This window comes from Chelmon rostratus, chromosome 14 (assembly GCF_017976325.1).
Source record: "Chelmon rostratus isolate fCheRos1 chromosome 14, fCheRos1.pri, whole genome shotgun sequence".
Taxonomy (NCBI): domain Eukaryota; kingdom Metazoa; phylum Chordata; class Actinopteri; order Chaetodontiformes; family Chaetodontidae; genus Chelmon; species Chelmon rostratus.
In genome coordinates, this window is record NC_055671.1 from 5,525,346 (window position 1) to 5,552,960 (window position 27,615).

A 27,615-nucleotide genomic window follows, 5' to 3' on the forward strand; every position below is an offset into this window, starting at 1 on the left:
CTCCATCTCTTATACACAACCTAAAGGAAAGAAAACAGGATCTGTCTGAATCCATAAGCCTACCATTATATATAAATATATATATGTATACTGTAGGTGGTGCAGATCTGATTTTCAATTTTTCCGTCATGGTCCGTCATGAGGAGGTATTCAAGTCGAAATTATTCCACTTAGATGAAAACGATAAAATCACAGGTTTCACTCCATTTTATTTATTGTCACCTACTGTGAAGACAAACAGTTTGCTGTCAAATCAGCTCTTCCAAAATATCTTTCCATTTTAGGCTTGAATCCAGAAGATTTTCATCATTTTAAAACTCTTCATGGCAAGGGTTTTTTCAACAATAGCAATTCAATACATATATTGCAGTTTTATTATAATGGGTGGCGTCTCTATTTCCTGGACAAGATTCAGTTTGCATACCCTGTATTGTCCCTGTATTATAATCAAGCATGTGTCATTACCACCTTCTACCTCAGGTGTCCCCAAATAAACCAGGACAGAAATCTTGAGGACACGTCTTTGAAGGCCCACTCTTTCTTTGCTCTTTTTCTTTTTCAGTTTGTCGTTTTGTGCTGGAAACAGTCCAGCACATACCTGGCAAACACATGGATGTCTCTACAGATTGAGTAAATGAGATTTAACATATCAATTTGTGAACTTTAAAGTTACTGGTTGACAGATTTCCTTACCTTCTGACTAGCTGTTCCCCCAAGCCCCCTTTCCAGTGTTTGTGCTAGGCCAAGCTAACCAGCTGTTTAATAGACATGAGATTGGTCCGGATATTCTCATCTAACTTTCTGCCAGAGGATGAAAAAGCTCATCTTCAGATTCCCAAAATCATATTCTTGGGCTTGGAGCCTAGTGCGTGTGTGTTTTTGGTTATGCATGAAAACCTGCGCTGTGCTTGATAGCAGAGATGTGTCCGGACTCATGGATCTGAGGAAAGGTGTGCGTAGAGCTGCTTAGTGAATGCATGCCTCATTTTCTCCTCAGAGGAGTCCTCATTATCCCCAGTTAAATTCCCACTGGAATGCCGTGTCCTGCCCGCCGTCTGCTGCCCGCTCCTGAGCAGCTCTAGTTTCAGCCTGCTGGATGACTGGGCACGGGGATGGTTCCCATAGTTGAGCTGCCTGAGCCGCATGGGCAGACCCTGGTACCCTGGCTCAAAGAGCCCTCTGTTGTCCCGTGCACACGCTCACATGCAGCGTCGGGCCGCTTCGCACACACACACACACACACACAGAGGCAGCCTGCCAATGTGAGCTATGGGAATGTCAGATTTATGGAAGGATGGATCACATGCTCGCAGACTGCTGGAGAGCAAAGCCCAACAATTGCTTTTTGTCTGAATGTAAACTTGTGTAACTGTCTGGCAATACCAGTCTACGCTGGCGTGCTCCAAAGAAACAATCCTATGCTTTTTTTCAGCAGCCTCCCTCTGAGTGAGGCTTGGCATAAAATCTGTCCAACTTGGCCAGCCCTGCAGAACAGATCTGCATACACACATACACACACATGGACCAGCTCCCGCATTCAAACACATAATGTCTAGATCATTATTTTCCATCAGGACGTCGGGGGAAAGTCTGTTTATTATACACCATTGTGCAAATGGCCAGCAGCTTCTCAGTGCGACCAACTAGCTTTCTCTGCATTCAGCAAAATCCGCCGTAGCCCGTAGCCCAAGTTGGCTTTTTCACTAAAAGTTTTACCCAGTGAGGGGGGGGGTTGAGGGGGAGAGCGGGCCAGAGGAGAGTGCATATCAAAGAGAAGCAGCCATCTGTCAGCACAGGCAGCAAACAGCTGGTGGAGGAGATGCAAGATGTCTGAACAAAGACTGACAAGATGGAAGATGACAGGAAACAGATTTCCCTCCTTTTTACCCCTCCTGCAAGAGAAGAGGTTGACCATCAGAGCTCTGTGATGTCTCTCAGCCTCCAGATGCTGGCTCTCCTCTCCTCCTCACTTCTCTTCTCTTCTCTTCTCTTCTCTTCTCTTCTCTTCTCTTCTCTTCTCTTCTCTTCTCTTCTCTTCTCTTCTCTTCTCTTCTCTTCTCTTCTCTTCTCTTCTCTTCTCTTCTCTTCTCCTCTCCTCCTGTTGGGCTTGGACCCTCTTTTCCCATGACTCGTTACTGGTGAGATTCATCAGTCCGCTCCCTCGCTCCTTAATTCGTTCATTTGCATTTCTGTTGCGCACAACAAGACCAGCGAGCGTCTCATCTCTCACATGTAGGCATGCACAGAATTTAACTATCTCTATTGGAATTATCATGGAATAATTAATACATTATATGCTTTAATTATACTAATTATGATAGCATTTACTCAGTGTGGATTTTTTTTATTTTAAATAGGATTTTTGTGGGACTTAAATATTCCGTTCTGTGAATTATTTATCTTTAGTAATTGACCTGCTGCAGCTTAAGTAGATACACATCTCTCTGCTCATTTGCTCAGATAAATGCAGCAGCGTGAGTCGTGTTAAGTAAATTTTTAGGGAATGAGCACAGGGCCCCGTGTTAATTAGTGTTGCAGCGTAAGCCTCGTTACATCAGGTCCTCTCTCTCTCTCTACTTAGCACAGTCTATTCCCCTTTGTGCCTTTTTCCCCCCGTGCCGTTAATTTGAACAGAAAATGCAGTCTATTTCTAAATAGGGCAGTGGTACACACTAGCCGCAATCATTAAACCCATTTTCTGCCGGCTTAGAGCTGTTAAAATGACTGTAATGGAGGGAAAGCAAGAGAGTTTTTGTCTACTCTCTCTATTCACAGTGTAATGTGTGATGTGTGACATTGGCCAGTGTATTACTGTAATGGCCCTAATTGTCTAATCACTCTAATATGTGGCTGCTGCTCTTGGACATGACAAGGGCAAAGTGGTCTAATAAACAGTGATTACTGTCACTTGAAATCAGCACATAGAAGAGGGGGGGAAACGTTAGCCGCAGGGGGAAGTATTTTTCTCCTTCTCCCTCATCTCGTCTGTTTTGTGCTTGACAGACGGGGGGAAGCGTGGTGGTGGTGAAAGGTCAGCCTTTGGTTGCACACAAGTGATGGAATGACACCCACACACACGCAGAGGTATCAAAGAGGAGGAGAAAGAGCTGTCATCTGCAGATCTTGTCCCCTCGGTCGCTTAGATTGACGAGCTGTCAGCCCGGCCAGCTTATACTCCGCGGACCAAAGAATAGACGAGGCAGAGCTTTCCCCAACCATCTGGCTCTGTATCTCTCTGCCTCCCCCTGCTTCTCTTCAGTGTGCTCAGACTAAAAATCTAATTTGAAACATGGTGTTACAGTAAGTGCAAATGCTCCCACTGTATACCCGCTGCGACTCCAGGTGCATCCGTCCGCGCCATGAGGGAGGGAGAGCTGAGGCTGCTTTATAAGTTTGCAGGAGGGAGAGGGTGATTTGGATCTGACCCTGGGATCATTTTCACCCACAGAAAAACAGAAAAGGAGATGGCTTGTTCGAAAAGATAACTCTTCTTCTAATCTTCCAAAACCAGCGACCACTTTTCACCCACCATGTTCAAAAAGCATTCCAGTCCATTGAATCAGTCACAAAATAACAGCAGGAGAAATATTTATTGTCAAATGCAACATTTTGGTGTGTTCAGTATTTTAGTGATTAAATTAATTAATGATTTCAACTCAGGCATGTGATGTGTGCTGCTTTCTGGTCATGCTAAACTTAGTTACCTTTACTCCTTCTGTAATTGAGGTGACACCTGCAGCTTTCTGCCGTTGTTCTTTGAAGAGTCAGTTGATCTTGGTGTCACATGGTACCCATGATGGACTAAAGGTACATCCCAATCCCACATAAAGACCTATGACATGACCATACAAAGCTGTAAATACACTGGAGTTTTTGTTTAAGTCGCAAATGTTTCGATTTTCTTTCCAGTGCACCGTCAGCCTTACGGCCTTCTTTCCTTTCACCGTAGTCAGACATGAGGAGTGAGTCAGAGCTCAGCCAGCAACATTCTCTAAAAAGTCTCTATTTGCACTGTTTGTGCCTTGTGAGATGAACGTGTTTGTGTCTGCGTGTTTGGAGTTGATGTTTTATGCACCGTCTGCAGGCCATGAAGCCCTCATTTCACAGCTCCCCAGAGACCAGTTAACCCCTCATTTCCTCCCCAGAGCATCCTATGGGGACCACAGCGGTTGTGTGTCTGAATCCTTGCTGTATCTTCTGTGGAGCAGACTTTCTCTACAGCAGTCAGGCTCTCTGATAGCCTCCATTCATTATTCAGCTCGACTCCAGCTGCACCACACCCCCAAGCAGCACAGAAATAAAACAAGGTTAAGATTGGCATGAAATGTGTCTCAGCGGATCAAGTGGTGGAGGAGGTGGGGTGGAGGTTTAGGAGACTGGGGAGGTATGAGCCTTTATCTGCACGCCATCTTTTATTAATTGCCCTGGTGCTTAGACTGCGAGTTTCTCCGTGATCATTAATGCATGCACGGAATAACGTATTTACATGTTCTTCATGCATTATGCATGAGCGGGGAGGAGGCTACAGTGTTGTGGTGGACCCTCTGCCCACAGGTCCTGTGTTTTCTTTTCGTGTGTGTGCACCCGTCTGCGCGTATGTCTGTGTGTGAGCCGATTTGCATTCAGCCACGCTGTGAAATCCACCCGCTACCAGGCGCCTCTGCTGCTGCGGGAAAGCGATGGAGCGTCGGACAACAAACAGCACTCCCTGCGCCTTCACGCTGACAGAGGCTGACAGCGCTCAGTGTCACCATCAAGCTGTAACCAGATCGGTTTGCATGGGTCGTAAGTGCAGTGAAACATTTAGTTTCATAATGCTGCCGGAGTCACATGTGCAGTGCACTTCCTGTCTGCCTCCCGTTCACTCCTGTGAAGATGCAGAGTAGCTGCAAAGTCAGAGTCCTAAAAGGCTAACAGACATCAGTGAGAGGATGGGGTCAGGATGGTGGTCTGAGACAAGCCTCTCTGTCTGTCTTGTTTAAAACACAGGTGTTTTCTTGTCCTCATGCCAGCAGGGGTGCTGAGTGATCGAGTCAAAGCACAGCTCCCTGTCGGCCTGTTCACCTCTCTGATTGATTGATCACTGACTCAGTCACACCTGTAGTTCTTGTATTTCCACAAACTGCATCTCCTAAAGTCGATTCTCTGCACTGGAGCTGCTCTTTCAATTATTTTGTTTATGTATTTCCTCCTTCGTGCGCTCCTTCCTCTATTATCATAAGTCCAAACTCAGCAGATAGCCGTGCTATCGATCCCGGGCTGGCCCCGGCTGCTCTCCTTTAACTTGCTCTAAGTGAGCATTGTGTGTCTCATTATTTTTTGCGCTGATTGCTGTGTGTTGTAATTGTATCAGGTAAGTGCTCGTGCGGTTGACCGTTGTGCTGCCCGCTGCCTTGCATCAGATCCGACCCTGCTGGATAATTAGAATTGATTTAGTTACAATTTAATTAATCACACAGTTAAATCTCTGGTCCTTACTGCAGACTCACACTGTGAGCTTTCTGTTTGTGTGTGTGTGTGCATAACCTCAGTATTATAAGTGGGCAGAAAAAGGAAACCATTTACAGAAATGAACAGAGCTGCATAAAACAGCCATTTTCTCTGTTAAATTTCATCACACAGGGCTTGAAATACAAGTAACACACCCCGTCAATAAAAATATCAGTAACAAACAGTTTAATTAATGGAAGATTTCTCAGACTTTTCTGATTTCCACATGTTCTGGAAACGTAGGGTTTGCTTTAGGAAACAGACTTGAGGGCATCATCAGATGACGTTTCATTTACTGTATCTATGAAACTCAGAAATGCAGTTAGTAAGGTATGCAGAGATAATGTTTCCAAGTTTAATAAACTTACTCAGAGCATGCCGGGAGCGAAGCGGAATTGTTCAGCAGTCCTTTAACTCATAACTTTTCCTATGTTGAAAATGCTGCAGACAAACAACAGACTGTGCATCCTGTGTGTTTCCACTGTACTTCCACCATCAGGTTATTGCTAGTTTGACCTTTTTATTTTAGCATTTTGCTATATGTTGCTTTTATGTTGCTACTAGTGTTGGCAGTACAGGAATTTAAACTTCCTCTTTGGTGCTTAATGAACCCTCTTGACACACAGTGCATACTGAAAATGTAAATAAAACATGGTGTATTTGTGTATGTGTGTGTTGCCGCAGTGTGTGTGTATAGCGATCGTCCGGGTGCTGCTCAGGCGTGTGTACTGCAGGGCGAAGCGGCGACAAGGAGAGGATCGCCGCCGCTGTTGTTGTTGTTGTTCTCTTCACGTTTATTCATCCTGAAGAGCGTTGGAGTGTGTTGTTGTATGTGCACATCTCCTCGCCTCCTTCGCGGCGTCGGAGAAAACAAAGGCACCCTCGCTCTCGCAGGCCTTGATTGCAGTCATTAGGATGCACAGGCGCTCCTGGTGTGACGGGGCCTCTCCTCGAGGGGATTCAGCTCGCAAAGCGCCGCCGCTCGCCTGTTTTTAATAACAATCATCTAAAATCGCTGCAATTAGCCCGCAGCTACAAGGAGATGGAGAGCAGAAAGATGTGGAGAGGGAGGAGTGAGGGTGGGGGGTAGGAGGAAGGGCTACAAGCTCAGATTCAGTGAACCTTTCGAATGTCAGCTCCTCTTTCACATGGAAAATTCAAGAGGGCCTTTGTGTTCATCAATTATTAGCCTTGAAAGTTAAAAAGATCCATTGTGTATTTTTAATCAGAGTTATATGGGGAATCTTTGAACTGATTCCCAGTCCTGCCCGAGGCTACAAGCAGAGGTAGCCTCTTCCACCCCACACATCCCCTCCAACCACTCCTCCTCAGCTCTCTGTGTGCCGCTCAATACTGTATTATTCCTGCTAAGCCAAGGCAAACTGTTCACTGGCAGAAACCAGTGCAGCAGTGTGGAACCACGAAGGCTGCTGGTACAGTGTATACGCAAGTCTGTTTTAAGAAGTGAGGTTGAGCGAGAGCTGACTCGCCCCCAAAAATGTATGTGTTGTCTTCAGGAAAGTCCAAAAGCAGGCAGGAAAACGCAGAAAGAGAGAGAGGGCTTCTGGAATCATGGGATATGATATACTGAGCGTAACTGAACGTTTTCCTCTGATCTGCAAACAGGATGTGGAGTATTTAACATTTAATTTGGAGTGTGTGCACTCAGTGATGTCCTTGATGTCATTGCCAGAAGCTAAACTGGCTGCACCATGTGGCAGAGGTTAATTTACTGTATCAGCCAAAGTCAGCTGAAGTCACATTTTACATTGAACAAGAGGAAATGCATCTAAAAAAGGCATTTAGTATTTTCCCTAATTGCTTTCCTCAGTTTTTCTTGAAATATTTTTTAAAATCGACCAGCGGGTGAGAGAATTATATCCTTTTTAGTGCAGACTCATCTATTTTTTTCATGCATTTGTCATGGCATGTATAGAGTCCCCTGATATTCTGCCCTCTGTCCAGATAAAAATGCTTCTTCCTTGAAATACCCTGCATTGAAAACAAGCTCGGAGCTGCATCCTGCACAATTCAGAGCTTTAAGAAGTGCTCCATCGGCTTCATTGCTCGTCTGTAACATTGTGGGACTCACAACGGGCTGTTCCAGGAAAAAAAGTGTCAAAATCAGTGCAGAGAGGATTTTATTTTTATTCCATTCCTCTTTCTTCAATACCTGGCACCTCCATTACCCACAATGCAACTCTGCTCAATTAACTGAGAGGTCTGGTAAGCTCTCTTCTGTCTAACTCCACATCACAAGATTTTCATTTCATTTTCGAACCTGTGGTCTTCAGCCCCAACCAGTGCTGACTTGACATCACTTGAGGCAGTTTATTAGATTTCACACAGCTCCCTCTGGAGCCACTGTAGACTTTGTACAACTTTTTTCACATATGTAATAGACTTTGTTCCCCTTTAACGAATGATGTGGCATTTTTAACATTTTTTTAGAGTCTGCCAATGGGGTGAGAAAATTATCTCTATTATTATTGCTGGCATTTTAAATATTCAGCCCTCTTTCGGCATAAAATAGCTTTTTCTTTGAAATGTCCTGCGATGAGAACAACGTGGAGCTGTCCTGCATTCTTGGCTGAATTATTCATTCGCTGAGTCTGAATCAGAGCTTTAGTACCAGGCACAAGTTACATCTCCTTGTTTCAGAAGATTCGAGATCAGAAATCTGCTGTTTCTGAAGATGCCCACTATTAAAACACACACCCTGACAAACAGGCATAACCCGTGGGCTGCAGGCGGTGGGTGAATTGAGGTTGATGTCTTCATGCACATACGCCCCCTCCTACAGCGAGGCAGAACAGGTGGAGCAGGGGAATTAAAGTGGTGCTGAATCGAAGAAAGGGTGGCCAGAAGAGAGGATATCAATGTTTGTTTTAAGTATTTCTGTTTAGTTTGACGTCTCCTTGATTGAATGTTGCAGGGTGTGTGTGTGTGTTTGTATGTGTGTGTGCGTAATGTGCCACAAATGTTTTTTTGCATTGCTTTTAAACCCGCGTTCCCTCTCCAGACTACATACACCCTTATTATCTAATACCTCTACTATGTGTTATTTTCCAGTCATGTCTGCTGTCCTCCTCCTTCCACTTCTCCTCCTGATGTCTTGTCATGTAGCACCACCCACAGGTCATCAGGAGGCTGACAGGCTGGCGTACTGCAGCTCCCCGTCAGGCAAGAAACACACAAGGGTCTGACTCAAACAGTAGCTCCGGTTGCCATCTGAAAATCAGCTCTGAAAGCTCAAAATAAAGCAGGAAAATTCTCAGTCACGAACAGAGAGAGGAGTGCCCTCATCATTGTTCCTTCTTGTGGGACGGGGAAAGAAAGTGCAGCGTACACGAGAGGACCCAGCGCTCTCTCTCAGATTCAGTCTTTGTTCAGGCTGTGCTGAATTATTTACCCGTGTGATTAAAAGGCGCTCAGGGGAATTTCGACATTAGCTCTTCGGAGCCCGCGCTCAAGTCTGTCTGGCCTACAAAAGCTTGGCGTCCTTTCATTTCGTGCAGCGTATACAGACAATGGTAAATGAAGAGTTATCAGGCAAAGAAAAAAAAGTTTGGATAAAAAGCACTGTTGAAAGTGTGCTTTTAAATGCAGTGGATGCTTGTTTTCGCCTTGTTCTTTGGCTCACATTGTGCTCTCCTGTGAGACTGCAGGGAAGTAAAAGCATTTCTCACCCAAACCCCCAACGCTTCCTGCTACTTTTAAGATTGTACCCAGCTTTGCATGTTTTCTCCGCTTCACTTCTCCTCTTTGTCTTTTGGATTGGAAATAAGCCTCGTATAGTTCTCATTTGCATTAACTGAGCTTCTCCATAATTTATAATGCAAGTACCTTTACGCTGTTTGAAACTGTGATGCTGTCTGAGAGGGTTTTCACTTTGTTCAGGTGCAGCTGTTGTTTGTAGACACAGGCTCAGGCGATGATTTTGTTAACTGAATTGATTCTTTTCAAATTGTAGTTTCTCACTAAAAGCTGTTTTGGGAATGAGACGTCTGCGTAAGGCCAGGAACCAGGAATAATTTAGAATGGTACGATACGTCACAGCCTCGTCTGAGTTTTGTGTTTTCAGCAGAAAGTAGATCACCACGGTGATCATGAGGGCAGCTCACTGATGTTCCGACTCTTCGTTCCGTCCGCCAGTGGGAGATAGAAGCTTATCTGAGAGAACGTAGATTAGCATGCAAGGTTACATTAGTGTTATCACGGAGATAGGCCAGCCTCCAGTAAAGCAGGGCAGGTCATAGGTCAGCCACAAAAAAGAGATTCCACACTCTTATCAGCGAAACCCTGAAACACCCCTGCTCACATCCCTTTCCAAAGAGCAAGTAACTTTGCTCTGATGTCATACTTAATCTTATCAGCCGACATGATGGACAAGGTCTTGTGATGCAGGTTATCCCCCTTTTTATTGCTCATTAGCCACAATTATGTGAGAGCTGCCACTTTGGCCTGTTTTTTTTTTTTTTTTGGCAGGATAATTGACCGTGGCTGAGGAATATGTGTGCTGCAGCCAACGCTAGCAGATCTGCACCGATGAGTCTATGATCCTTGGTTCATGGGTTGTTTATGCAGCGCTCATGCCATCCACAGTCGACGTAGTTCAAAGCCATTTGACACAAAAGCTGTCACAGCGGAAAGCCACAGAAATGCAAAGTATAACTCCCACATTACTCCCTTCAGTGTTTCTTTGATTAGACCTCAGTGGATTCTTGTGCTGCTTATATAAAGTCTTCATCTCATACTGGCCTATTTGAAATGATTACACCAGTTCCAGAAAATGCCTGAAGTTTTAAGTGATAAACCTCAGGCTGAGAACCCAATTTTCCCCAGCAAACTCAGGAAGCCACAGGCAGTCTTCCACTCCTGCAGAGCCTGCCTTTTAAATTGTGTTTTATTCATTTTTGTGTGCTTTTCACCAAAATTGCCACACTGATGGTAACAGAAATAATTTTCAGTGTTTCCTCGGGGGGGCGGGGATGGAAGGTACACTCCCGATTTTTTGCTTCTTTTTTTCCCGCGACGCAACCAGGGGTGAGCACAAAAGGGAGACAAACGGCTCAGTATCAGCCATGATTTCCTGAATAGCCCAGTGGGAGCGCGGGAAGTCGGGTTGCATGCAGCAGATCGGCGTTGGCCTGAAACAGCAGCCACGCTGTGAGGGAGATGGCTTTTCTCTGCGACAGTCCGACTGTGAGCCACGGGTCTGCAAATGAAACAGGGGGAGGAGGGATGCAGCCTTTACAGATTCAAGGCCCCTATTGCCTTACTGGGCTTGCTGCTGTGGTGAGGCAGAGGGGGGAAAAAAAGCAGCGATGGATAAACAGACAAAGAGCTGCAGATAATTCTGTTGAAAATACAGTGCCACTGTTTCCTGCTGTTTGTGAATTCATCAAGCCCCATGCTGTGCCACTAGTGATTTCTAAATATATGCAGCTCATCTGATGTAGACGTATAAACCCCGTGTAGGGTTATGGATAGCTGTGCAGGCAGATTGTTTGCTCTGGGTTCTCTACGGTCCTGGTGGGTGGGATCTGCCAGCATCATCTTACATTGTTTTCCACATGAGTTTTGTTGAGTTCCCAATTACAATGCTGGTCCTCCTGTCCTGGGCTCACCGCTGTTGTTGAGTTGACCTTGCATTTTTTGCAAGGGAGCACTGTTGTGTTTTCAGGCCAGCAGGCCTATTAGGCAGGCAGACAGTGAAGCAGACTGGCTCCTTCTCTCAGGCCCTGCTCCTGCAAGACCCTGCTTAACAGGCATCAAGCTTACACACTTAATACTTGGGAGGGGATAGCGGGCTTAGCTCTTAGCTCTCATCGCAGCTGACATTGTATCAGGCAGCCAGACAAGGCTGGGCTGCTGCAGCCTTATTAGCCCTGTCTGGATTGGCTTTTCCTCAGTCTGACACTAACGTTCAATGAGAAAGGTTACTTTGGAATTTAATGGAATGGGTAGAAATGAGCCGCACGCTGTACATCAACAGCCGTCTCCTGCTGCCGTCTTCCCGGAGCTCGCCTGGCTGTCTGAACAACAGAGGAAGGGACACAGAGGAGGCACTTGCAGTAGGTGGAGCTCTTGTGTTGGATTTTGATGTCGGAGCTTGACTCACCTGCTCGTGAAGGACACGACAGCTGCCTCTGTGTGTGTGTGTGTGTGTGTGTGTGTGTGTGTGTGTGTGTGTGTGTGTGTGTGTGTGTGTGTGAGTGTGTGTGTGTGTGCACGTCCCTTTCAGATGGCATTTATGCAAAATGCAAAGATAGCATATTACAGGAGATTTACAAGCCCTCTGTATACACACACATGCCCAGTCATAAAAACACATAAAACACATTTTCAGTGTAGAGCTAATTGACAGCTCTTGATGGGTGGTACAACACTGCCAACTGTTCGCGTTTACATTAGACCTTATTAGAAATTGTAATGGGGCTCTTATGTTTTCAGCTGGTAATAGTTTGTGTATGTGTGTGTACGTGAGTATACACAAGCTTTATTTACTGCCTTCAGCCACACACTACCTTTCTCTCACTGCCTCCTGACACCTCCGTGCACCGGAACAAACGTCTCCACGATTCCTCCCTGTTCTGCCTGTTTTCCCTCCCCCTCCTGCTCTCCCTCCTCCTCCTCCTCCTCCCTCTCTCTCTCTCTTCCCTTTGCGCCATCTCCTCCCCGCAATCTACCGCAGGCCCTCCATCTCTCCGGCCTGTCAGCGTGCTTTTTCATTTGGCTTGTTGCTACAGGGGGCTCGACGCTGGCAGATTACAACTCGGCAGCCAGTCATTTTCGATTTATCAGCGCCCCCCCTCCCTCCGCGCCCCCACTACGCCGGCCACACTCACTACCTTCGCCGGCATCAATCCCGACGCGCAGCAATTCCTCATCACCCCTCCACCCAACACACCTCCACCCTCCCCTGTTCCCTCCCACCTTCCATATCTTCCTCTTTCGATCAGCGTGGAAAATTTAGCTCGCAAGCCCCGAGACAAAAAAAAGAAAGAAAGAAATATTGTGGCAGTGGAAGCATTCAAGTTAGAGAGGCAGCGAGTGCTGTATTATTACTTAGGCCTCTGTCACTGGTGATGACCCGGGAGAGTGGAGAATATCGATCGCGTGTCACTCAAGGCATTCAGCAGATTGCATTGACAAAGCTTGTCGGGGCCTTTAATAGCAAGGTTAGCAGCCTTGGCTGGGACCCAGGAGAAAACTCTAACTGTGCCCTATTTCATGGTGGCTTTTAACCATTCCCTCGGTCCAGAGAGTGGATTGATAACGGTAAGGAAGTAATTTTACTCCCATAATTGCCTTCCTGTGGTTGACATTTGTGGCCCTCAGCGCCTGTAAAAGTGCCTTTCCAAGAACACGGGAAAGAGGGCCAGCATTGTCTGGCTGCTTTTTGTGACAGAAAATAGCTTCACGCGAACAAAGATGTGGTACACTTAGCAAAACACAGTGGACGAAAAGGGGGAGGACAAAAAAAGGAGGAAAAAATCAAAAGAGGTGTACAAGTGTGATTTATGAGTTGAAGGAAGTCCATTACTCGCTAGAGGAAACCCAGACCAAAACACAAACAGAGTAAGGGCATGGCTTGCAAAGAGGTCATGGAGTAATTCTTTAGCCCTGCCAAGATCGCTGATAGCTGCTGAAAACACTACTTGTCAGAGGAGGAAAAAACTGACAAGATTTTGATCTCACTGTAATTCTCAACATAAATAAGAGCACAAAACCACCTAAACAGTCTCTCTTTAAGCCAAGTGATGTGGAACTAGGCTGAAATGTAACAGGTCCCCTGTGTGTTGTAATATGCCTTACACACATGTGGGGAAGCTATTTCTACACGCAGCGTAGTCGTTGCTGGATGGTGTCAGGTCTTGCGTGGCAGGTAGCTATTCTCAGTGCTGTGTAGGCCTAAATCATCACGCTGGATCAGATTTGACTCCTTTTATTTCCACAGTAACGCTGTGACATTGGATCAAGAAATCTGTGTTTATTTTCCATGCTTGGAGTTATGACAAGTTTAGGGAAAGTAAGATGACAATATTCCGTCTTGTGTAAAATCAGATTTCATTGAACTACTACAAGTACGTGCCCTAGTTACTGCTGCTGTACAGAGGCTTTTCAAGTAGGAACTACTTTCCAGAGTTGTTCCAACTTTTTAAGTGGTGTTGCTGAAATAATTTTTCAGCTGAAAACTGATGTGTATGAACTTAATTGTGAAAGGTCCTTGATAAATGTTGAGGCCTGGAGAGTGTTTTTTTCTAATGCAGAGACTTCTGTTTTAAATATTGTCCCATAAGCCTCCAACCAATTCACCCATCAGAGTTTAGATGTGGTTCCTTGGTTAAAGTGGTAAAGGTATTGTATGGCTCACTCCAGCTTCTCTCCAAATTCAAAATGGCTTAATGTTCTCCTTCCTCCGCAGCTAGTGGCACTTAGAAGTTGAACGTTGTTAATGATGCTGGTCAAGGATACGCACAAGGCCAGGCTACAGTTGCCCGAGCAACAGCCCATCTTTGGCAGAAAGTTTTATTCTTGCTGCTTATAAATAGTGGACGAAGCATTTAGGTCTGAAACGTGAAAACAACGCCAAAGTGCATTAAGCCTGCATTCTTTCTCATTGCCAGCAGGGGGCTCAAGGCTTCAAACCCGACTCCACATAGTGGGTTTACACCTTATGCAAACTTGCTATTGTTGCCATTGTGTGAGGCTCTCTGTGACTATTTTGAAGTCTGGCAACAATTAACGACTATATAACCAATGGGATTCTTGCAAATAGAAATTATCTTACAAGAGAGCTTGTCAAATGTGCATCACGTCCAACAATATTGCCTTATAACTATGGTGTCACATGAATCTTAGTAGCTATCTATCTGGCTAACAAATGGCAGCAGGCTATATGTAAATTAATAACATTAAGTGTTCTTTCCGTAGAGAAATGGAGCACTGATGGTTTTGACTGTTGACTCATGCTGGATTAGATATTGCTTCCAATTGTGTCGTGTGTGGAGACCAACCTAATGTAATGTCAAGGCCAAACGCCTATATTAGCTGCTTTCTCGCTTGTGACATAAGATGCTAGCTACATCCTTGAACATGCTTCTTTCAGACAGCGATGAAAGTCACCTTATTTTGCCCTTTAGTCAGGTTCATTCAACGGCCCCTCAGAATGTCTGTGCACACCCCTGCTGCGAGTTTCTCTCCTAGAAAACATATAATGGATGTCTTTGCCGGCACTGATTATGCCATCTAAGCGCATGCACCCCGATTACAGATGTAATTTCTGGCCAGTTTGGTTGTAATGGTTGGAAGATGGGGAGGAAAGTCTCCACCACTGCCACCACCAGTGACCCTTCAGCGGTAAATATAAAGTAAATGTTCGCAGGACTGTACAATAATGACTGTGCTTAAGTACAAAGGAAGAGCAAACAACATGCTTTTAATCAGGCACGCATTCAGGCTATAAATGTAAACGGGCAAGTGTTTGAAACATTAATGTGCTGCAGAAACATTAGCTACACACTTAAAACAATTTTGTATAGCTCACACCAAATTGCTTTTTCTACTTTTCAAGGCCAGTAATAACTCGGAACACAGGGAGAATTATTCGTTTATAACTACTGTTTGTAATGCTTGCAAATGGCCAAACAGATCCTGGAACAGCATTAGATTTCTGGTCGCTGTTGATTTTGAAAAATCAGGCTCAAGTTTTGAGCAACACAGTTGCGTTGAAAAGACTAATTTTGAATTGTTTATGGAAAGTGAAACCTGAATTCAGAATTATGAACAGAGAATATTGAATGATGTAGTGTAATGTAGTACAATCCTTTTACAATCAGTTATTATCACGGGTTAGGTGTCAAAGAATATTCACTCTCTCTCAGATGTATTTGGATCCCTCACGTGTTCTTGACTCATAATCATGATACAGCACATGAAACCGCACTGAAACAGCGCAGAGGTTGCTTTCTGCTGCCTACCAGCCCATTATGGCCACATTCCAGCTGCCTCTTTATGACCAGTCAGATGATAGGGAGTCAGGTACGCCGTCAATGTGGTTCCACTAAAATGTTAATGGACAATATTCTGTCATCATCATGGCCTTATGTCCCATCTTGCTTCAAAAAAAGTACAGTATGTTGCTGCATTACATGCAAGTTATTTCCTGTCTCTGAAGTCCTGATTATTTCAATTACAATCATGTTGTTTGGCTATATTCTTGTTGCCCTTGGCTTTTTGCTGTCTCCCATTACCGGTCTGTTAAAGCAGCCGGAGCAGATGTTTCCAAGCGCACTCCTCACGAAGCAGGCAAGTTCAGGCCGCTATTAATATGGTGGGAGCGTAGCGCTGTCTTGTTTTACGACTTGATAACGGCAGATGTGAATTTCAGGAAGGCGAGTAAATGAGGACGTTTACGGCAGGGATTAGCGATAACAGCGCTGGCCCCGGGCAGACACCCTGGGTCAGCCAAATAGGAAATGTATATCCTGCCATCAGATTTTACAGCCTCCTCTAATCCCCCAAATAGCAGTGCAGATGGAGCCAAATGCAGGTAAGGTGAGACGCCATCATTTTTGTTGGTTTACAGCAGCACGCAAGCCACAGCATGGTGCTTGATAGGCAGGGCCGCCTGTTCACTAAACGGCAATACCCACCTGCTGACCATAGATCACCTTATGAGCCCATGACCTTAACGTCCACTGGGTTATTAGATACTGTTGTTGTAATTATGAGCTTTGGTATTCACAGGTAAAGTTGATAATTTGCATTATATTAATTAGCATTTTCCAAAATGAAAAGAGAGGATTTTATCTCATGTAACTCTAAAGTGTTAATATACATACATTCATTCATCCGGTCATTGCTGTGTGTTGTTCCAGAGCGGATGTAAGTCAGTGAAATGAATTGCATGTTTATTAAGTAGCTTTTCTCTGAAGGATTTCAGTGGAATTGCCTTTAATTAATCTCAGTTGTCTTGTATGTTTGTATGTTCTGGCTCTATTTACTGCGTTACTTTCCAGCCAGTGGTTGTTCCACTCCTCAGTGTTTAGCCTAATGACAGAGCTTTGACCTATTTAGGTTGTCTCTCTGATGTAGCCAAAGCCAGGCTACAGTTTGTACCTTCTCCCTCCTTCTGAAAGGCTCTGGTTATGCATTTTCCTTTTTTTTTTATTTTATTTTTTTATTCTATATATTTTTTTTTCTTTGCAGCAATGTGTGTCACAACAAGCACTCTGCTGCTATTCCTGTAACATAAAAAACGGCCGCCTTTCCCTAAACTAGAAGCGTTTGTCTATCATATTACCACCGCACATGAGCCGCACACAAGGTTTGACCCAATGTTAAGTGTCTGCGCTAAATTTCATTGCCTCCATCTACTGGAAGGCCTGCCAATATACTGGCAGTGAATTCCTGGAGGAAAATAAATGGCAATAAAAGAGAGAAATGATAGCCCCTGCAAGCCGATAGGAGAGGGCTTTTTCTCTGCTGTCTTTTTTCCATACCGCTCTTTATTGAGGCTGCCCAGCTCGGGGAGCTGTGATTTGGCACATTGGCTGTGGCTTTAGTTGGATGGGTCCCTGAAAGCTAGTATTGAAGTAGCGACTCAGTAGCACAGATTGAAGAGCTGGGGAATCGTGTAATTAATTGCAGGCAAATTTCTTTGATGAGTAGTTATGTGGTGATGAGCGCTCAACTGGGCAGCAAGGAGGGTCTTTTTGACCTCCCCACCCAACCCAGCACCCAGCCTCCTGCAACTTCCCAATGCATTCTGGGAAGGAATCTAGTCACGCCGCTCTCCTGGTCTGCTTTGTCTGCTGTACATGGGGAGTGTTAGAGCTCATGGAATTGGAGGTGCGTAAAGTGGGCAGGACGGTTATTTTACTGCCACGCTGGGCTACTATAACAAGATGTTCAGATATGATCTGAGAGAGTAGAGGTCTCCCGCTGCTCTTATATTATCTCCCACCCCACCATACACTTTTTCTCCACCTGCTCAGTTCATTATTAAATCTGGGAATTGTCCCCATAACTCAATCCTCAGACTACAGCATTATATGACCATTTGTGAGAAGGGAGAAGGGTGATTGCGACGCAGGCCAGAGGATGGATGTTAAAAGCATATTGATTTGCCTGTAATGTCGTCATAGATCAGAGATTTATGGCAATATATAAATGCAGCCACAAGCTCTAGTAGCCTCCAGCCTGCGGTGGAGGAAATGGAGTCCTTAGGATGACTGATGAGATCAAGACAGTGCTCTCAACCACGTTTACCCCCCTCCTCTCATCCCCCCCTCCAGCCTCGATTTCCCACTCCTCCTCCTCTCAGGATGCTCTCACCCTGCGGCTGCTGTGACTAGTCCTCAGTGGCTCCATATCTTTGCTTTGGCTTCACATTCCAGCACAGAGGCTCGAAAAGCCTCCTCTGTGGCCTGAGATTGGTCGGAGTGGGTGCATTCGGCCTCACTGATCTCTCCCCTGCTAGAAAAATGATGCCCCGCAAGGTCGCCAGAGATCACTGCTGCTCAGTGATGCTGGAGGACTGAAAGGAAATGGAGCTTCTCCATGGTTACATACCTAGGTACTAATAAAAACCGCTGCACCGGCGGACTGCGAGTGACATCCTAACCACAGGCGACCACGGCTTTAGGATAAACATGCCAAGTATTTTTAATATGTCACGGCCACGGTGATGAAAGAACACAGTACATCCATGCTCCAGCTACAGAGATAAAAAGAGGTATTAAAGGTTGTTGTCACACTGTATGTCTGAGACTTCCACCACACACAGAGCTAACAGTAAACAAATCTGGGGCAATGGAAGCCAAGCGCTGATGCTCAGTGACAGGCCGTGAGCGAGGGTGGCAGAGGGGGTTATGGGTGACGAGAGGGCCAGGCGGGGCTCCTGTCTGTGGCAGTTAAAGCAGCTGGGCCTCAGAGCTAAGCACAGGGTCAGAGCCAGGCCACGCTGGTGGGCTCACCCACACAGCCGCGGATGACGCAGGGCCCGCTGTCACCCCCTCACAGATCCTGACAAACCCTCAGCTCCTGTTTTTACACAACGGTCTCGTCAGATAAAGCCGACTGCGAGTTAACAGGCCCGGCAGTCCCCAACTGCTGTTGTCGACCAGCACTAGGCGGTTACGCTAGATGGGCTCACTGGAGGCCGATGCGATGTAGAGCCTGGCAGGGACATAATTAGCGATGCTTAATGTGGTCTAATGTTTGGCGATGGCATCTCCTAAGGCCGTACGAGAGCGCCTGTATAAAGTCGACAGAAATTCTTCAAGTTGTTCATTTTAACTGCTGAGTCGTGAAGCTCCCCAGCACTTTTATAGCCCTGGTATATAGACCTGTGAAGATAGCATAAAGGAGATATTCAAAGTGTAGTCAGTGGAAACCAAGGGGATTTGACAGTGCCGCAGGAAATAGACAATTTATTATCAGCAACCCAGCCTAGGTAGTGGATTATCTATAAAACTTTCATGGTCCTCCCTCAGTGGCAAGCAGCCATAAAACTTCCCAAATGAGGGACTTGTTAATTTACTTGTTAAAGCAAATTAAAAATTTATAAGCGCTTTTAGGTAAATGAGATCCTCTTTCATTGCTGCCCTCGTGGGATTCTCTCTGCCAGATCCTGAGAGGACAGGTTAGCTGTTCTGAAAGCCGCAGAAGAACAATAAAAGCCGTTAAATTGTTCCAGGTTTTATTACCGCCGAGCTCCGCAGCTGCTGTTGTGCGTAACTAAGGGAAACCAGGAGCTGATGGCTATCCCACTGAGGCCAGTACAGAAAACTGAAAACTGAGCGCGGCTCTCTCTTTCTTTTTTTTTTTTCCCTCCTTCTTCGTCTTTTTGTGGGATGAGGGATGGGGGCTGGGGGCGGAGTTGCTGGGGCAGGCTCTGTTTAAAAAGGCCTTTGTGGTTAGAAATGTTAGCAGGCCTACTTTTGTGCTTGATTGCATTGAGTCTGCAGTGCAGCCCTTGAGAATAGGTCAATACACTTGTAAAATTCCACTATGGCAACGGTGAGCACTTTTCTGTAAGTGAGAAAATAATTGACTCCACATGTTGAAGACGCTGTTGTAATAGCTGTTTTAGCGCACTTTTGAGGGGAACAGTGTTAAATGAGATATTTCATAATTTTTCTGCACTCTGAGCCGGCAGTGTGCTGCAGTGCACACTGAATGCTGTGAATCACGAACGAGTGCCTAAATAACAGTACTATCCGTCTGCTGCCACACCAACAACTCTGAAAGGAAAACAGTTAATATTATTTGTCGTTTTAATGACGTGTCGTATTGTAAAGACAGGCATCTTGTGCTTCGGCCGACATGTCAAGATTCCTGAGCCATGCGTAGGTATTTCATGTGGCAGCTCCAATAATGCTGCTGTGAGGGTACCTATAAAGACGCTTGTTTATTTCAGTCTAACCTTCAGCAGACATGTTGAAAAGCGAGGTTCTTCAGCTGTGTACGTTAGGTCTAATTGAAACTCAAGTGTGTGGAGAATGTAGGAGTGAATGTACAGTCGGTGAGAAGAGCCTAGCTTTGGTCAAGGCCAGTCAGCAAAATGGCAATCTTCTGACACATTATTGGAAATCCATACCATGGTAGACCTTTGAAGAGGAAGTCATTGGCAGCTCATTTGGTTCTATATTATCTATTTAGATAGGGTGAACTATCTTCTCTAGTTATTGGCATTTTTTTCTTGTCTAATAATATGATTGCTTTGATTTACTGTATCAGATCGTTGAGAGAATACTGAGCTGTTTTCTATTCATGGCTGTCCCTACACTAAAACACATTACTGACAGCTGGTAATAGGATATTTTTCGACTGACTGATGAAATTATTTGAATAATCTGTCAAATAGTTGGTCTTGAGTCCTTGTCTCTAGCTAAGTGTCTTTCTGAGTTTCATCTTTCTTGGACAATGCACAGGACTCACCGATGGCAAAAAGACTAAATATACAGAGGATTCGCTTTGAAATTCCTCCACTTGTTTGTGCATAAATGCGCAAGGGAATTGGTGGATAAGTCCAAGTGTTTAGTGATAGTTCTACTGCTGTTATGTTTTAAACAGTGACGACAACCCTTGTTGGGATGCTGTAAATAGAAGAAAATAAAATGAATGTTTAATGTGATAATATGCTCTTTTTTTGACATGTACTCAAATGAAAACAGTAAAACAGTACAAAGATAGTATTCAATGTTTGACCTCATCAGCTTCATTGATTTGTATAAATATCTGCTTATTCTGAATTTGATGCAAGTTTCAACAAGTTGGGACAGGAGCTCAAAAGACTGGGAAAGTTGTGGAACGCTCCAGAAACACCTGTTTGGATCATTCCACAGGTAAACAGGTTGATTGGTAACAGGTGATAGGATCATGGTTGATAATGGTATGAAAGGCTCATTCGTTCACAAGCAAGGATGGAGTGAGGTTCACCACTTTGTGAACACATGATAGGATAAAGGATGTTACTGCTACTGGAACATTTCGTTGTCAGTAAACACAGTTCATTTGTAAATGTGGTTATAGTAACCATGTTAATACTTTGACATGCGGCTGTCAAATGAAAAGTAGATGTTCACCAAAGTCCATGTCTGCTACGTCTCCACAGACAATATAACACTATTAAACTATTGTTCAGTTCAGTCACAAGTTTATCCCTTGAAAGTGCCCAGATATTACTAAAATGACTTATCGTCATCTGAGGGGATGTTCAGTCGTCACAGTCCAAATAAAGTTGTGGCAGCAACAGTCGGAATAGTTGCTGGTAACTTCAGTACAGGCGTTTGTTTTTTTAAAGAATGATTTATGTGAAATGTTAAATGATTTCTCATACTTGTGGGCTGAGCTGTTTCATGCTGAGGTTTGGGCTGCTCTCTTCCAAAGCATCACGCTGGCTGCTGATTGAAAACAGTTGTTGATTCTCTACTTCACTAAATTCAGACTGGTAAGAGAGATGAGGGGAAAAAAAAACTTTATCCCCTAACACAGAACAGATTGCAGGAAAACAAGACCTCACTGTGCGGAAATTAATGGCAGATGCACTTACTAGTAGTTTAAATGTTTCATTAGATGCTAATGTCTCGCTGTGTCTTTAATTGTTGTGAAATTAGCCTCTGGAATATTAAAACCATCTGTTTGTTATCTTCCTGCAGGGCCAGTTCTTACCCAGCCTGTGCAGATACAGTAAGGTCATTAAATAAATGCATCTGTATGCCTCAACCTGTGTCTTAATTAATGTCTTTATGCTATTGCATCAGCACAGCACACCCGTCTAGGGTGTCTACGCACACGTCTCGTACACACGTGCACACACGTTGAATGCGGTGAAGTGCACTGGTGTTCATTTCAAGAGGTTGAAAACTAAAGCTGAGTTTAAAAGGCTATAAAAATGTAGAGAATGACGCGGTAATAAGTGGGAGTGATCAGATCTGCGTTGTTACAGCAGAGTTACAGCAGAGGTCACAGAGACTGCCCCCCCGCACCTACACACACAGGCTTCTCATTAGATTTATCATCAGACAGCAGGCCATTAAACTTCAACTTCGCTTTTTGATGGCACTGACCACCAGCATTCCCTCCATTTGCTTAAGACATCCATTAATCACGCCATAAAAAGAAATGAATCCATCATCTGAACCTCAGGACGGGGAGAGCGGATGAAAAAAAACACAATTCTCTGAAGTAATTTAAGGGAGCTCAGGGGGAAATTAAAGGGAACAAGCTGAGGGATACGTTTTCAAATAGCTGTGTAATCAGGTCCCGAGCTATGTAATAGCCCTGAAAGATGAGCCGCTCTTTATTGGAATGTCTTTATTAGACATGTTCTTCAGACATTACACACAGTTAAATTTGTGCAAGATTTCTGATTTCATGGAGTACTTTCCCACTGATAAGCCAGGATACAGACGGTGTGATTATGTGGTTTCACTAGTGCAGAGTCAGTTTGATACCACATTGATTAATAAAAGACAAATCTCTATATCTCTCCCACACTTGCCTGATTGTAGTCTTCACAAGCTTCCCATATATGAGTTTGGTTTTGGGCTGCGAGTATGCGATGCAGGAGTCAGCAGCAGCTTTCACTAAAGTCTGTGTGTTTTCTTTTGTCTGTGTGCACATTCATAAATGCATGAGTATGCTGGCATGTGCTGCCCGGTGTTGTCAGCAGGGACACGGGCTGGTTAATAAATATTATAGGTCAACATGTTTTGATGAAGGAGCCGCAGACTGGGGCGTAAACAGCGTCCCTCGCCCTTTCTTCAAGGATCAGTTCACAGACCACGGTGGATGAGATATTATTCCCCTTTTCTCTCTAAAAATATGTAAACTCCCCTCAGACAAACTGCCATTTACAGGAAAAAGGGGGGAAATGTGCCCTGGTTTTTGTGGGAATGAAATGTGTTGGAGGTAATTAGTGCTATCACAGCGCAGGGCACTGGTGTGCATGTGTCGGTGCACGTGGCACGCTTGGTATCTCGTGTGCTCTCCCCAGTCTTGTCTCAGCACCGTCTGACCGCACAGACACCCACTCGCGCACGCACACAATCAGACACGTGCACACACGGAGTCAAACAGGCCCATCAGGCGTTCCCAGTGCTCAAACTCTCTTATCACATTCAGCACTCCGGCAAATCCACCCGCCTTCCACCCATCGTGCAATTCTCCCAAGGAACAGGATTCCTTTCACACCGCTAATGGCTACAGAAAAGGGAACATTTTCATTTTAATTATCCACTCGACTCAAGGGTTCATTTGGTATTCCCCCACCTTGTGCCCTTTCATCGTACTAAATGATGGCCAATACCTGAAAAGAGAATACTGAAGGAGAGGTAGAAAAAGCCCATATACTGTAGCTGTGTCGCTTCCCTCCAGAGCAGGAGATGGAAGGGAAAGGAGAGGGCCGGCATCTTCTAGTCCAAGCCCTTTGTGTATGCAGCGCCACGCTCTGCTTTTCCTATTAGGTGGCAGAGCAGCCATTTACTGCACTGTCCCATAAAGCCATCTTTTTATGTGCTTTGAAATGAAACCTGCCGCGTTTGTCTGGTCTGGAAGGAGCAGCATGGGAGCTTCGGAGGACATCAATCGCCGACTTGGACAGGGAGTACAGACCCCACCTCCTTCCACTCGGCTCCACACTCCCAAGAGTCTTTTATTGTTCTCCAGATTTTGAAGGGCCTCAGATGCTCGCGGATTGGCACGTCCTCCTCTTTATTCTTGTCACTTTGCTGCATCTCGAACAGAGTGTCTAGAGGATGACACTTGCTGAGCTCCTGCTGCCTCGGCATGTGGTGTCTGCTTGGAAAGGATAGTGGCTCCATTTGAAGGTTCTGGAAGGGTCTTTGTCCCTGTTCTCTATTTCGTGGGCTGAGAGGAGTTTCATACTGCGAGATCAGATGGTGTCTATCATTGGCAAGCGGAGTGATGGCCGCTGAATAGGCTCAGAAACATGACAGATTTACAGAGACAGCGCCGCAGCTCCTGCCAGTTCTCACATATTCATGAAGCGATTTCAGTGGGATGCCTTCCCTAGCCAGCGTTATCCGTGTAAAGCTCTAAACTGCAGTGTTAACAGTTTTGCTTAATGTTGTTAACCCTTGGTCTCCTGTGTGTTGTGTTTGGCAGCTGAAGCCAGGGCAGAACAACTGCAAGGGCAGCGACAGCGAGAGCGTCAGCGGAGAGTCCAAGCCTTCCATCAGGAGCAGCTCCAGAGACAGACTGACAGATGTGAGTACAGTTCACAAGTGTAGGAGAACGTATGTTGTCAGTGGTTGTTTGAGCTTCTGTCAGGGCTTATTTCAGCATCTCTTAAACGTCTCTTAATGATCATCTTACAGATAATGTAGGCTCATATTTTTGTATTTACTGTACGTACCACATAGGTTCAGCATTTTGAACATAGACAAAAGCAACAAGAAATAAGAAAAGATTGGACAAAATAATTGGAAAACAAAGTCTGAACAAATATATTACTAACACCAACTCCACACCATGGTTTCTTATTTACTTATTTTCTTATTTTTCAATTGTAAATTGTATGTCAGCAGTGCTTAAAGGTTCCCTGTGGAGTTTTCTTGTAAACAAACAAAAGTTCTGTTTACATTCAGTGATACTCGCCAAACTTGCCAACATTTCTTTCCTCATAACATATTTGCAAAGCTGTTTTTTCTTTAAAGTTTGAACATTTTTTAAAGCACTGCTTACGTCCATATTTACTACCAAGCAGCCTTCCTGCCTTCCTCTGCCAGCATATTGCTGCATTTCTTGGTGTGGCAGCAGGACCTGCAGACCTGCAGAAGCATGGAGCAGGACTCCCTCATATAAAAAGAGCTCCATAGTGTTGCCAGAGGTCAAAAACTCCACAGGTTACCTTTAATAACCAGGATATCAGAAAGACATGAGAGCTGACTCTTTATTGTAGTGGTAAATTCTGCAGTTTAGTGTTGCATATTTTACTGCTTTGAGAATGATCACCATGTTTCTATTCCAAATGTTAGAAATCAATTGATTAAACATTATCATGATATATCTTACACGAGGAAATAATGGTTTGCTAATTGAAAGCAAATGAATCTGCCAGAATTATTCATTAGCTGAACTGCTTGTAGCACAGCCTTTGCCTTTGCAGGAAATAGCACACTCACAGTAAGCTTGTACACATGCAACTTCATGTCAAACTACATAATGATTCCATGTAACAGTGAAAACCTTTCAGAGCTGTTCTGTACTAAGTAGCCACAGAATTAAGTCAGTGTTATAGATCAGGGCCTGTTCTTTCACACAAATGTTATAAATTCTACTGCACTTTCATAATTGAAGAGTCATTATGTGTGTGCCCTTGAACCAGTGGTATGTCACACAGACAGAAGGTAAGTTATTAATGTGAAGTTATCCAGTTTGTTAGGGTTTTCTTTAGTGGTGAACCAATAGGATTCAGCCACCCACAGCAGAGCACTTTGTCTTAAATGGTGAAACGTGTGCTCTTGGATTTAATGTTGTTACAATACCAGAATTTTAACCCTTTAATGTCCGCTCCAAGAAAAAAGCAATGTAAATGGGGTTTTTTTTTTGTATTTTTTATGTTATTGGTCCACTAATAACAAGAATAATAATAATACCAAAAGAAATTCACATACCCACCAGTTTTTATGATATGGAACTCTACCAAGTGGTTGAGCAGACTATTAAAGAGTTAAACTTCAATACAGTTCTAGTAATAAAAAAAAACTGGAAAAAAGAGTCCTAGGCACACAAAATAAAACAATTTCTTTCCTTTCTTTTTTTCATTAATAACCTCTGCACAGCGTTTGTACAGAAAAAGTCACTGAACTCATAATAGTTGGTTGAGGACCAATTGATTTTCTTCCCCGTTGCTTCATCTGCGCAGCCTGGGGTTAAAAATCTGATTCTAGATGTGTGTTTTTATTCTTTATGGCTTCAGTGCTTTCGATACTATCGAGTGTGTAATTAGTGGAGATAGTATCATTTTAAACACGTAGGGTTAGGGTTGCTGTACCTCAGGTGAAGAGCAGTGTTTACATCCTGCACGCACACACACACACACACACACACACATTCTCTCACTCCCTCTCTCCCAGAGGTTCTTTATGACTGATACCAAAAAAAGACACTACTTACCCAGGTCCTCGTTCCTTGTGGAGGAGCTGAAGGCAAGCATTAACTGACAGAAGAAAGAGCGGCCGTGTCCCTGCGCCCTGTGACATATTCCAAGATGTAAAGCGAGCAGGCTCGAGGGACCTTGCTGCCAGACACCCACCCCTGCTCTTTGATTTGTGTGGAGAATGTACAGCGAAGCGATCAGATATCTAGCCATAATTAAAGCTGTCAGTTGGGAGGCGAGCTAGTCTTTGAGAAAGACATGGCCGAACAACTGAAGCAAAACTGATTCTGCATGTAGCTTTACGATGCTTGACTGGGCATGAAATGAAATAAGTAATTTGATGTTGACAACAGAAATTGAAATGATACTTGCTGAATTCTGTCAGACTGCACTGTGGTGACTGTGCAGCATTATACCAAGGCAAATTTGACATAAACAATGGAGGTTTGAAAACGCTTAACCTAAAGATTAATATGATTTACTGTGGCTGTCACGCAGAATTATAAAGGAGTTCAATTTGTCATTTGTTGTGTTATGATCTCTAAAAATCTCTGGGGTCTCTAAATATTAACCACTACTACTGCTGCTACCACTACTACATAGTTTTAAGCAAGAATTTATTATAAAATAAAGTACAATTATATATAATAGTTCATGCCTAAAGGGTTAGACCGGATGTTTTAAAGTGGAGTTGTATGAGGTACTGATCCATAGTCAGTGTATTACCTGCAGTAGGTTGCGTTCGAAACGGCCTCAGGTTGGAGAAGCCGACAGAAGTACCAACAGGGAAGTTGAGCTGTGGACTGGTGGCAGCAGTAAAACGTGTTTTAGCCACCCTTAAAAAGGATCCATCTCAATACAATCAATATCAGTTTAAGTCTACGCTATAAAATGTTTTCACCACTTTACCTTGTGGTCCGATGGCAACTGGAACTGAAGCTGTTTTATCGCTCTCTTCAAAGCCACCAGACTCATTTGACAAAAACAGTCATCTTCCCCTGCAGAACACGGGAGTTGCTGGTCTACCACTGCCTCCATTCGTTAGTTTGTTTTTGTTATTGTGTGACTTTGGTGCTTTCATTAGTTCGGATTAGAACTGAACAGTATAACCAAACAAACTAACCAAACACGGCAGTTGTAGACCAGCAACTCCCACGTACTGCAATGTAAAATGAGGTTTTTGTCAAAGGAGTCTGGTTGCTTTGAAGAGAGTATAGCTGGATAGAACAGTTCCCTGTTGGAGGGCTGCCTGACAGCGAGGTAGAAAGGTGAAAATATTCTAAATATAACAAACACTTACACTGATCATGATTTTTTTTTTTTTGCTGGCTAAAATAATGTCTTGCTGCTGACCCCGTCCACAGGTTTGCATTGCTTAACTTTCAACACCAGTAGCGCTGCGGTGTGGCGATCACCATCTACTACAGGTAATACATTTGATTCCCATGGTCATGTAGAGCAGAGGGCTGCCAATTGTTATTCCGTAC

At 44.3% G+C, this 27,615-nt stretch overlaps 1 protein-coding gene across 5 annotated transcripts in view; it reads left to right on the plus strand.

Moving 5' to 3' along the window:
- auts2a (activator of transcription and developmental regulator AUTS2 a) overlaps nt 1-27,615 on the plus strand; it is a 228,411-nt gene that overhangs the window by 36,433 nt on the left and 164,363 nt on the right. For all 5 annotated transcript variants that reach the window (XM_041951738.1, XM_041951740.1, XM_041951739.1 and 2 more), the window contains exon 2: nt 24,133-24,234. In XM_041951738.1, the coding sequence (XP_041807672.1) occupies nt 24,133-24,234 (102 nt within the window). The remainder of the gene's footprint in view (nt 1-24,132; nt 24,235-27,615) is intronic.